At 45.3% G+C, this 13,360-nt stretch overlaps 1 protein-coding gene across 1 annotated transcript; it reads right to left on the bottom strand.

Annotated features, from left to right (window-relative positions):
• Positions 1 to 1,247: 1,247 nt before the first annotated feature.
• Positions 1,248 to 12,297, bottom strand: LOC120844543 (beta-1,3-galactosyltransferase 5-like; the record flags this gene model as incomplete). Its single annotated transcript, XM_040216368.1, has 2 exons — positions 1,248 to 2,315; positions 12,259 to 12,297. Coding segments are annotated over 2 exons (1,107 nt in total), but the record flags the coding sequence as incomplete, so codon positions are not given.
• Between the last annotated feature and the right edge of the window lie 1,063 nt (positions 12,298 to 13,360).

The following is a 13,360-nucleotide window of genomic DNA, read 5'->3' as shown; positions in this document are numbered from 1 at the left end:
ATCTCTGTAATGCGAAATTAGAGAGGTGTTCTTGAGGAGGAGGAAGGGAGGGTACGGAGGGGAAGGTATACCCTTCCTCCTCCTCCTCCTCCTGCTCTCCCTTCCCCCTCGCTTCCTTCTCTCATCCTCCTCTCTCTTCCTCCTCTCCCCTTCTCCTCTCTCTTCCTCCTCTCCCCTTCTCCTCTCCTCTTCCTCCGTACCCTCCATTCACCCTCACATGTACCGTCCCCTCCTCTTCCTACGCCACCTCCCATCCACCACCTCCATGCCTTTCCCCTCCTCCTCCTCCATACCCTCCCCTCCTCCCACAGTTTCCCCACTGAATTTAGCTGGAAAATCGACGCCACGTGACCTCAAGACCAATTCAATTTCCCTGCTAAATTCAACGGGGAAAATGACGTCGCATGACTTGGTGTCACGCCACCCATTAACAAATTCAGTTTCTCCGCTAAATTTAGCGGGAAAATTGACGTCACGTGACCTCAACACCAACTCAATTTCCCGCTAAATTTAGCAGGGAAAATGCATGAGGCCCCATGACTTTGTTTAACGTCCCCCATAAACAAATTCTGTCTCCGCTAGATTTAGCGGGAAAATTGACGTCACGTGACCGCAACAGCCATTCAATTCTTCGCTAAATTTGGCGGGAAGATTGGCGTCACGTGACCTCAACACCAATTCAGTTTATCCGCTAAATTTAGCGGGGAAAATGACGTCACGGGACCTCAAGATCAATTCAATTTCCCCGCTAAATTCAACGGGGAAAATGACGTCACATGACTTCGTGTCACGTCACCCATTCACAAATTCAGTTTCTCCACTGAATTTAGTGGAAAAATTGATGCCACGTGACCTCAACCCCAATTTGATTTCCCGCTAAATTTAGCGGGGCGGTTATGCCGACCGCGACGGCCACGCTGACGCCGACGCCGACAGCGACACCGCGAATCACGGAAACAGGCGCCTAAGAGCTGCGCTCTAAAAAAAATTCCCGCACGATTGTTTTTGGTGGGAAAATTATCTTGATAACACGTTCAGGTGCATTATATGTTGTGTTTCTAACAGATAAGATAACGACGAAGTGAAACATACTGAGAAATCTTCCACCATGCGCATAGTTATGGGTTTCTGACATTTGGGATTAAGATACGTTCAGACGTATTGAGACAACCCACAACATGCGTTCAGTTATCAGTCAGCGTGAAAGAGAGCGCGTTACGTATGCGATCATTACACGATACCTTTAATCAGCTTTTTGTCTTGTTGACAGTCGCTGCCCTTATAGTTTTGGCAAGGCCTTCAGAGGTTAGCCTCCACGCCAACACACGGAGCTCGTGATGAGCTAAGTGACTGAACATCCGCTTTCCCAACGTCACTCCCCACCAGTCGTTTCCCTCGTATGCAACTAACTTTTTAATATCAACTAGTTGAACGCCAGTCTTTAGAAACCCGTCGCCGGTAACGTAGACATCGTCAATAGGATGGAAAGGAAGAGAAAACGAGGCGTTGTAGAGTGATCGTAGAGCGCTCGCATTAAAGAAAGCCGCACCACCGGCACAGTATCGCGGAAACGTCTTGTTGGGATAAATCTTTTCAGGTATATACCACTTGGATTTTACGTCCCTTATGACTGTCACGTTCTCGTACACTAAACAATGACATTCCGGTTTTTGTGCTTGGGGACGTGTACTAAGATAATTCATTAGCATTGAAATGTTTGCCGCCATGTCGTCGTCCATCTTTAGAATGTACTCCACCGCCGGACAGTTCTCGATAACCCATTTCATGCCGTAGACGAATTTGTAGGTGAGGTTTCTGTAGGCGTCTCTGTAGGGTAACACCACGACGTCGCCATGTTGGGACGCCTCTTCTTCCACTTGCTTTGCGGTGTCGTTGTCTGAAGACAGCCCGACGAAAAACACGGTCGTCCAGCGGTAGTACGAGGAAAAGGTCCCGTTTTTCAAGCACCCGCGTATGATCGCTCGGTGACGAAAGTGTCCTGGTGCCGTGTGAATAAAAAACAGGTACCTTGGCTTTTTCCTGCAAGCCGAGGCCGTGTAGTGGGCATCTGGAAGATGACCTGTGTCTTCCACTGGGAATGGCAGCTCCTCGTAACCGTTTCGCAGTATCTCCTCTGGATTCCAGAAATTGGTGGTGTTGCAGCTTGCGCTGCTCTCGTTGAGGGTCACGTTTCGGGTCGACGGTGCACAGGTCCTGTGCAGCTGTAGAGCATACATACACATCACTGTTCCTAATGCAGCCACCAACACGCAGCATAGTTTGCGACTTCTTCGAAATACCATAGCCCGGCGAACCTGAAAAAAACAAACAAAAAAAGACAACTCACGTTGTGTATTTCCTGTACGAAAATTAATATATGTATAGTGCTCTCTATATAGGAGTTTAGAAAGAAGGAACTTTGTATTTCGAAGGGCCGTTTTTTTTTTTCGCGGTAGATGACACATCTATTGAGCGGTCAACGGCTTCGATCATGAAATAAATACATGCTTCATGCATTTCTGATAGAATACACGAATGCACACTGTTACGAGCCTCATTCAAATTAAAATGGACAGGAGCCGGGATCTAACACAGGAACCCTGGGTTGCAGGGTGAAAGATGCCGCTCCACCGGTTATGAGCTGTAGTGCGCTACCAAACTCGGTCGTACATGTTTCTACTTTAATACCAGGGCTGCCAACGTGGAAAGATAAAATTTCCCTAGAGGACGCCTGAAATTTCCCTATTTTTGCCGAAATTTTTCTTGCTTGCCCGAATAATTATATAATACTAAATATTTGTTGTTTTCTACATCACTTACATTTTTAGTGTGAGAAATATGTTATATTCGGAGCGCATGTTCGTCCACTTCTTGCGCAAGGGTTGCGATGATGTCCGATCGCAAAGCTCTTGTTGGCTGGTTGAAAAAAAAAAAAAAAATAGGGGGTAGACCTTAACGCATTTAGCATTGTAATCTATCCACCTTTTTTTTCGGCTGAAGCCAATCAGAGAAAAAAAACAGTGAGTGAGCAGGCGAGCTGGTGGATGTTGATCATGATGTAGAAAACCCGAGACTGTGGTAAAAGTAGGCAAACTTGCTCGAACAACTTGGCCTTCTTCGACCAAGTTTCCCTGCTTTTACCACAGTCTCGGGTTTTATAAACCAATCAGAGCTCGGCGTTGTTCTGACGTCACCGCAAACCCTGCACAAGAAACAGACGACTTGCTCTACGTATAGCTTTACGCCTTGCGTAGGTTTCGCAATAAATTAGTTTATCGGGCCAAAACCGTGGCCAAAGCAAATCTCTCGAGGGGAATTGTTACCGGAAGGTTCAAAATGACGTATAAAACCCTCTCTTCGGCTTATATCTTGTGCACGTCATCAGAACATGATATTGCTTTAATAACTTCATTAGCGCTTTTCATAATAGTCAGTCCAAGTCAAAATGTGTAACACAAGCGAGAGTTCTCAAACTCGAATACACGGAAAGCGACGGAACTTCACGAAATATTATTAGTGATGATAAGTCTATATCTCCAGACATTGTAGTATTTCTTTTTGAATTCAAGGTTTTTCTTTCGTTTTTTTCTTTTGAGAGGGCACAGCGGCGCCATCAGAATCTTCCACTTGGCTGGTAGCTTCCTCCAAATTTTTCAGGCGGCGACAAAAATTGATTTGGCCCAAAAAGTGTGATAAATGGATGGGAGCCAACAGCTGTACCGTTTGTGGTATCTTCCGCCACCTAGCGTAGTACTCATCGGTGTTTCCAGATGGTCGCACCACAAACACTCAAACGGCTGAAGGAAATAACCCAAAGGTAGGCAAAGCCGCTGAAATTCTATGTTATCTAGAAAAAGGAACCATGAAAGACCTATAGATTTTCAAATATTTACTGTGCCCAAAATTTCCCTCAAACTAGCTAGATTTGCCTTATTCCCACATAGACCTAAATATTACCTCGATCTGGTAAATTTGCCTCGAGTTGGCACCCCGGTAAATCTGAATGCGAAACTAAACAAAAAACAAAAAAACACTATATTTGATTGATATTTGCCTCTTCCAACTTTACGATTTATTGCACCAGTGTAGACATATAGGAGATTTTTTCCAAATTTTCTGAGCAACTTAACGTTTAATAGTTCATACCTCATATGTTTAGTTGTTCCTTTTAAGAGCGGTAGCTCATAGGCGCCCGTTTTCAGGTTGAGCGGCGACGGCGTCGACGTCACCGTCGGCGTCGGCGTAACCACACTAAATTTAGCGGGAAAATTGACGTCACGCAATCTTAACACAAATTCAATTCCCCGCCACATTTAGTGGGGAACATGGCGTCACACGACTTGGTGTCACGTCACCTATGAACAAATTCAGTTTCTCCGATAGATTTAGCGGGAAAATTGACGTCACAAGACCTCAACAGCAATTCAATTCCTTACTAAATTTAGCGGCAAAAATGGACGCCACTTGACCTCTACACCAATTCAGTTTCCCCGCTAGATTTATCGGGGAAAATGACGTCACATGACTTGGTGTCACGTCACCTATGAACAAATTCAGTTTTTCCGCTAGATTTAGCGGAAAATGACGTCAAATGACCTCAACACCAATTCGATTCCTCTCTGAGTTTGGCGGCAAGATTGACATCCCGCGACCTCAACACCAATTCAGTTTACCCGCTAAATTTAGCGGGAAAAATTACGTCACTAGACTTGGTGTAACGTCACCTATTAAGAAATTCAGTTCCTCGGCTAGATGTAGCGGGATAACTGACGTCATGTGAGCTCAACACCAATTCAGTTTCCCCGCTAAATTTAGCGGGGAAAATGACGTCACATGGTTTGGTGTCACGTAACCTATCAGCAAATTCAGTTTCTCTGATAGATTTAGCGGGAAAGTTGACGTCAGGTGTGGAGGAGGAGGAGGGGAGTGGAGGATGTGGAGAGGAGAGGAGGAGGAGGAGGAGGAAAGGAGGGTAGGTGGAGGAGGAGTGGAGAGGACGGTGAGGAAGCTTGGGAGAAGAGCGTGTTGGTTTAAGTCATGGATGAAGAAAGAATAAATTCTTTCTTCATGACAACACAACCACATATGAAAGATGTGGTTGTGTTGTCCCCGTTTTAATTGTTTTATTCTTTCTTCATCCATGGTGAGGAAGGAAGGGGGAGTACGGAAGAAAGGAGGGGAGAGGGCGACGAGGAAGGGAGAGGGGAGGAGGAAGCAAGAAGGTAAAGGAGGGGAGAGGAGGAGGAAGGAAGAGGAGGAGGAGCGGAAAGTAGAAGGGGGAAGAAGGGAGGAGAGTAGGAGGAGTAGAGGAGAAGAGGTGGACGAGGAGCAGAGGAGGAGGAGGAAAGAGAGAGGCGAGGAGGGGAGGGTACGGAGGACGGGGGGCATACTCTTCCCTCCTCCTCCTCAAGAGCTGCACTCTAATTTCACGTTACAGAGATTTTTAAACATGTCACCTTTTATTTATTAAAGTAAATCGCTCCTTTGTTTATTGCCTTGCATTCACGGCAGTTGTTCATGTCGTGTAACGTAAGTGACATGTTACTGCTCTTCTTATTTTGTGCACGCTCCATCCCGTATTTCTAGCTTCCCCTCCCAAATCATCGGGTGTGATGACTTTATATGACAAGAACTTCATATTACGGCGCACCCTGGACTGATTGTTTGCAAAGCAAAGACAATCAATCACTTGACTGGAAAGCGAAGAAAACAAGGGGAACAGCTTACAATGTGTTGGAGTTGGAGCATAATGAAGAAGACCCTTCTGTCAGTGCGAAGTGTGACGGGAGTTCAAAAACATAGGGAAGAATCTTCTAGATTTGCTTTTCCGAAGAATGTCTCGAGTCCTTCAGATTGGTTTTAGATCGGTAGAAATTGACCGATTCACTTCACCGCCTTACAACAAAAACGATTTTTAATTAGAAAGCAGAGGCAAGCTTTTAAGTGAGATCATGGCTTTGTGGAATAAAATTAATTCCAGCCGGTCAGAAAGACCAACGCTCATGAATTGCTGTGATCAAATACCTTTAAAGGCTGAGCGTGTTTACTGCAGTTTACGGTGTAGGGCGAGAGACAAGCCTATTAACTAACTTTTTAAAAATTGTATCGAATGAACTGTCTGTGCTGATGAAAACCGCGCAAAAGTGTGCATTCGGTGCCCTTGTGTTTGGAATTTCAAAACCTCAGCATGCACAAGATGATTGCGGCCGTACCTTTGAAGAAATATGGAGGGTGTACTTTTCGGGAAAGCACTGATGAAAGTTAATAGCTTGAATCTACGGAAAACGCTCGACGAATGACCATGCTGATACTATGAATTGGCCTAAGAAAGCGTCGCTGTAACACATCGTAAACCGTCATGCCCAGTGTCACAACGCAGTCTGCATTTTAGGTCTAGCATATTTTCAGGCTCGTCACTCGCGGCTTCCCCCCTGCATATTTCGGCTAATACTTCACAGCGCACAAAAGACAACTAACTATAAAATACAAACACACAAAGAAACAACTTTCACGCAGCGCTGACTGTCAACTCTGGGATATATTAAATCTCATCTTAGTTGTATTTTACTCTAACGCACTAAAAAGAAGAAGAAAATAAAGATTAACTGAGGAATGTAACAGAAGGAAAAAGAAAAAGATAAAAAAAGAAAAGGAGAGAAGAAAGTAAGTAAAGGAGGACAAGGAAATAAAATATAAAAGAAGTAAAAGAAAAAGAAAATGAAAGAGGAAGGGATAAAGTCCGGCTACAGTAAAGGTCACTAAGTAGGTTTTCCTAAATAATCTAACTCTTTTTGGAATAAGGTAATCGACGGCGTATTAACACATAATCCATCTAGCAGGTCTATGCTAGCGGCTTCGATAATTTCTCTAGTCAGTTGGTTCGTGCTTCATTCCAGTACTGTGCAATTGTTTAGAAGGAGAGAGCATCCACAATCTCTGCAATGAATGCCCAGGTGATTTGAGTTTGCGTTAATGGCGTTGTTGTTATGTTCTCGAAGTCTATGGTTAAGACAGCGACCCGTCTGCCCTACGTAACGCTTCCCACAGGTAAGAGGGAAGAATAGATGACTCCTTCTGCGCAGGGAACGAACTTAGTCTTGTGGTTTTTGTTGCAGCACTCTGGTAGAATAGATGGCCCATTCACCCGCTTCCATAGGTTGGAAAGTTTTTGCGGAGCGGAGAAGACTACGTCGATGCTGACTCTTTTGGCTACCTTTAACTTGTGGGACAGGTTGTGAATATAAGGAACTATGACAGGCCTTGTGGTGCGTCCTCTTTTTATGTGGTTAGTGGCTTCTGCTTGCTTGACCTCCCTAAGCAGGCATTCAGATACTGCAATCGACAACGACAAAGGATATCCTGCTGAAACCAATTGAGGTATTTGCGTTTTGATGCTTTATGGGTCATGTGCACGCAAGTTTGTTTAGAAGAGTTTTTTTTTTTTTTTGGGGGGGGGGGGGGCAAAGTTTAGCAAAGCCTCTTTTAACAAATTTTGAATGTGCGGAACTGTCATTAAGCAGTGGCCTTTTTGCCCTCGGTTAGTAAGACCAGCAGCTGTGACTGCTTAAAAAAAACAGTTGAAGGTCTAACAATTATATTGAATACTTGACCGGAAGTTCGTGGGTAAAGTTTAACGGATCAAGGCATTTCGGCCACCAAGGAGGGGAAAATGCTATCGTTGCTGTCAATGAAAACCAAGTAGTCATCCACGTGCCGAAGCACACTCACTATTTTTGAATTATCAAGGTTTTGCTGTAAGATTCTGTTGTAATAGGCCAGGAAGGTCACTGAGCATAGGAGCTATACAGGAACCTAAACATACTCCAGCCTTTTGTAAAAATGTTAAGCAATTTCAGGTGGCAAACGTAGCATGCAATTAGGTTGATATTAGGTCCTGGAAACTTTTGATAGACACCCCTGCTGCATTTTGGTAGGATACGACACCAAAGGAGGCAACACTGTTCTCTATGCACATCAGGAAACGATCTTGAGGTAGGGCATAATAAAGATCCTTAACGTCAATAGAAAAGTCCATGCGTCTTCTGTCCTTTAGCTCTTGGAAAAATTGCAAGACATCATCTGAGCTCCTAATCAAATAAGCATATTTTATGTGAAGAAGATTTAGTTTTTCTTGGAGGAACATGAAGATGGACTTTTGCCACGTGCCTCTTTCAGACACAATGACCTTGAGGGGGCAATCGGTTTTATGTGTTTTTGCATTGAAGAAATTCTCAAGGATAGATAGTTTACTCCGGTTAATTTACGAACGAAGTTGCTTCGGGCCAAGCGAATTACACAATTGCTTTGCTTGGCTTTCGATTTTACTTAAGGAAATGTCATGATGGCACTGGAAAGCGGAAAAAGAAGGAACTTTTGTGCTCATGCATTAAAACTTGTTTGGCGCTAACGCCTGTGCAGCCCCAGAGTCCGTTTTCCATTGTTATCATGACATTTCCTTAAGTAATATAAAAAGCCGATTGTTATGTGTGTCGCTTTTCGGGAACGTGTTCAGTTATTACATATTGCGGGTGTTCCCGGAACGCAATAATGTTGATAGGTGTGTCCAGTGCAGGCTAAGGACTAGCTCCTATCTTTCGTCCGCCAAGAACAATAATCTTGATTGGAGAAAATGCGCATTGAGCGCGTATGGTTGTGCATTAGGCCCAGTCAAGATACATCAACTTGGCAAAAAGACTAATGGTTGCTAGTTCTTAGCAAGCGCTGCGAACAACGACCGACACTATAGAGTCCCATGAGTGCGCTTGCATCAGCCAAGAGAACTTCTCTTCCACGGCGGCTGTCAACGAGAAGGACCGGCTATTTAATCACAATTAGATTTTCAAAATTTTGACCCGGACCAAGCCTATTCACCTTCAGCTTAAAGCTCACGGCTACTAATAATGATTCACCATCACTGACTATCTGATGAAATCATCCACGCCTTCAAAAAATTGGACCACCGATCAGGAGGTATAGCTCGCACAAGTCGAAACCCAATTCTCTACGTACTAAATCACCTCTCAAACTCGGTTGCTCTCTTTCGTGGTCTTCCCTTTTCAATCCAAAGTTGTGACCTAAGCACGAAATTTGGTTCCCGACCCGCCAGCAACAGACCTTTTCTCCACCTTGAAGCCGGACGTGGTGACGCGCGCGTCAGAAACCGAGCAACCCACCTACACACACTCCTAACAAGCAAAGAGATCGGTAACCAAAGACTCTGGTAACTGCTCCGAAGCCTGCAACGACTCCTTGGTGATAGGACCGCATAATGCGACACATCACTGTTGAAGGACGTATTTCTACAGCGAATGCCTACTAACGTTGGAAGGGTATCAGCAAAGACGTCTGACTTCATGTGGCCCGCCCTCGCATAGCTGGCCGATTCGGTTATGGGCATGGCCACACCACTGGTAGCAGCGCTCCGAAGACGCAAGGGTCTTCATTTTGCCCTGTGGCCTCACCACCCAAAGCCTCTCCACGGAGCCGCATCAGCTCCGACACGGGTTTCACCGCTAGTTGACAGGAAGTCAAAACAGCGCATCTGACATTACGATGCGTACTCGCTCAACTTAGCTGCCACATGCCACCGGTCGCAGTTATCGAAGCCGTCGACCTCGTCACATCTGAGAGTGTGCTCGTACCATCAAAATATAAATATCGACTTTTAAAATCGGCGATTGGAGTTGGGACCTATATTTTTAGAAACCTGGACAACGTTTTCAATGAGACGCCGGCGCTGAAGTCCGCTTTTTGCAGGCATCTGACCTCCCAAATTAATTCCGACTAAAACACCCGTTATTACAGGCTGCAAATAAAGCACCCCTTGCTATTTACGGTGAGTGAGTTTTAGCTATAAACATTGAAATATGGCGAGTTGTTCGCTGGTAATTTTTAGTCGGGGCCGCTACACACCTAATCTTCGGTGCTGATTTCCTCCGGTATTTCAAATCTTTGTTGACATGCCGAACAAGCGTCCAGTAGACCCTGTAACGAGCCTCGTGGTTTTCGGAACATCACTCTCGCTATCTAATGAACGCCCCAGTGAGCCTGTACACGAAACGCTACTTCTGTACTTTAAACAAACTTCTAACAAATTCAGCACCCGGTAAAACGTGACGCAAACCTCCAAATTTTAACTACCGTACAAGCTGTGTTTGCTCGCCCACGTAAATAGCACCCGAATTGCTTGAATGCGGCGCAAAAACGTTTGCTCATATACTTAATACGGGAATTATACGACCCTCGCCAAGTACCATGGGCACCGCCTCTACAGATTGTGCAGAGGAAGACCCTCGGACATTGCCGACCATTGGGGTGATAATTGCGCATTGAACAACTCAAGAACACCCGATCGGTACTCACCCCCAATCATCGAAAAATTCACAGTGTCTCTTCATGGCACCAGCATCTCCAAAATTTACCTCTTAAAGGCATATCGTCAAATCGCAGTGCGCCCACCCAATATTTCTAAAACATCCATCGTCCCTCTATTCTGTCCGTTTGAGTATGTGAGAATGCATTTTGGTCTGCGAAATGCAGTCGAGACGTTTCAATGTTTTGTGAATCACGTGACTCTAAAAATTAAGAGTTGTTATGAACAACTTGATTCTCCTCATTTACAGTCCTGACCAAGAAGCACACCACGAACATCTCGAACTTGTTTTTTAACGCCTTGAAGATTACTCTCTCATAATCAACAGCGACAAGTGCGAGTTTCATTTGACCAAGACAGATATCCTCGGCTACCATTTGACCAGCGTGAACTTGGACCACTCGACAACAAAGTCAAAGTCGACGCTCACTTCCCTCAACCTCTGTACTTACGCAAATTCCAAAAAAGAATCTTAGTTAAATCACTTCTACATTCGCTTCATTCCTAACTGCACTCAGTTACTCAAACTGCAAACGGATCTCCTAAAAGGCGTGCACGCCCCTTCCACAACACTCCAGTGGTTCCCGGAAACAGTTCAAGCTTTCGACAAGGCCAAGCAAGCACTTTCCAACGCCACTGCAATTTCCTCCAAGGCCGAGTGCCCAACGCAACATCATTGTCGACGCCTCAAATACTGTAGTTGGTGCAGTTTTCCGGCAGGTCATGGGAGCAGTCTGGCGGCCCATTAAAGGGGTACGGAAACAAAAATTGAAATATTCATTTTTCGTTCGGAAATGAGTCAAGCATGACGGATAATAACCGTAGATGATAATCGCACGTTTGTATTTTGAACGACTGGCTACATTTTTCGTTCCAAACGGTGCACTCGAGCAAGCGCTCGAAGAGAAGCAGTCGGAGAGCGCTATGCGTCATGTGATATCCGACGCAAACAAAAACAGAAAGAAAAGATTCCCCGCATTCGTGACGGAGCAAGGCTGGCGTGGATATGAGCTTTGCCCTTGGTGGCGTTGTCAGCGTTGTGGTGGTGTCAATAGGGAGTTTTCGTAGACCGCGTTTTCCCCTCCGCTATTCCCTCTCTAACGAAGAAGTTACTACTGCGCCTGCGCGCCGATAGCCTTGACTGTAGAGTTCCGGGTATCGTAGCGGGTTGCGGAGAGCGTTGCGGAACGGCGAAAACGATCTACGAAAACTCCCTAATAGCGTCAGCGCGTTACAACCGAGCCGTTCGAAGTGGGTGACGAGCGTGTGGCTGGTCCAAGGAGCACGTAGCTTCCACAACACTGTCAGCTTGGGGCTGAACGGGGTGAGGAAAGCAACTTTTGTTCGAGCTTTGAGCGACGGGCTAATTTTCTAGGGGGGGAATGGCTGTGTCGGGGTTGCACGAACGAGGGTCCGAGAAAGAGGAGAGCTCTTCCTTTCCGTCCTTTTGGACCGTTTGGTACAATGCGAGATTTGTGAGTTGAGCTAGGAGGAAAGCTAAGAAGGAAAATGTTGAAATTCCAAAGAGCGGCGCTGCTCCGCAGGAATCTGCTACGTCACGACTACGTAGCAAGTTCCTCAACGTTGCTAGATTACCTCCCAAATAGACTCCGCATGCATCCACCAGGTGCACATTGAAAGAGCGTTTATTTAGCTTTAAGATTAGTTTTCTTGTGCCTTTCAACGGAAGACTGTTGTTTTTTAGGAGGGTGCAACATGCAACATATTCAAGCTAGAAAATGAGTGCTGGAATTTCGTTTACCTACCCCTTTTAAATTAAACAAAATTGACCTTGCAGTGTGCCGCTACATCACCTTCGGCTGCGAACTTCTCACAATCCACGTTTCAAACACCTCTTAGGAGGTCGGTATTTTTTTCGTACTTACTGACGATAAGCCTCTTAGAAACGCCTTGGCATCATCCTGGGATAAACTCTCCACGAGAAGGACGCCACAAGTCTTGCGTCGAGGAATTCACCATAAACTCCGTCATGTTAAGGAATCCTGCAACCCAGTAGCAGGCGCTCCATCGCGCAAAACACCCACCTTCCTTTGTAATGCTCTGAGATCTGACATTAACTTCAATGCTACGGCTGTTGCGAAGCAGAGGTACGACTACATTAGTTTGTTCAGTTCCTCCTCCAATCGCCTGCTGCTCAAAAGCATCACAATACCACATTGTGATCAGCCTCTCCTTCGTTATTTCTCCGCTGAAGTGCTGCGGCTCGCCGTCCTTTCGGCATTTCGCCCTCAAATGTTCGACACCCCTCAAGGGTTGTGGCTTCCAGCAATACAGGCGACATAATGCCTGGTTACTTAACGTTTCCTTTGACATGGCATAAATCAGGATGGGACTGAATGGACGCAAGCATGCATAGGCTGCCAAAAATTAAAAATTAATCGACACACTTCCAAGCCTTTTCGAGAATTCCCACTACCCACCACCCGTTTTGATAACGTTAACATCAACACGGTCGTTGCCTGACCACCATCACTGAATAATTATTTAAAGACACGTTAAAGGCCACCTTTTAGACACATGTAGTGTTGTTGTGTTTGGTAAGTTCTGCTGTGGTTGGCCAATGTGTAATCTACCAATTTACACGTTAACCGCAAGCCTGTCGAATTTCCAATATCACAACCAACAACATCGCAAAGATTTTTATTATCGGATCCGTCGCAATATTTGGTGTGCCCTCCAGCAAAACAACTGACAGGGGATGACAGTTTGAGTCGTTCTTATATCGTTCTTTCATAGAGGTCCTCGGGACATTTCACATTCACGCATTTTTCTACTTTCTCCTCGCCAAATGCATGGTCGAAAGATTCCATAAATCCCTTAGGTTTTCACTCAAGGCACAGGGAGATTTCCTGAATTGCTGGCTGGAGTCTCCCAGGGGAGTGTACTTGTGCCGCTGTTGTTTATAATATTCACAAATGATAACAAACAATGTACACAAAATGTAAGGTTTCTTTCACATGAGGACGA

The sequence above is a fragment of the Ixodes scapularis genome, unplaced genomic scaffold (assembly GCF_016920785.2).
Source record: "Ixodes scapularis isolate PalLabHiFi unplaced genomic scaffold, ASM1692078v2 PGA_scaffold6__148_contigs__length_123643588, whole genome shotgun sequence".
Classification (NCBI taxonomy): Eukaryota; Metazoa; Arthropoda; class Arachnida; order Ixodida; family Ixodidae; genus Ixodes; species Ixodes scapularis.
Note: the sequence above shows the minus strand (reverse complement) of the source record. Positions and strands in the feature narration are given on the sequence as shown.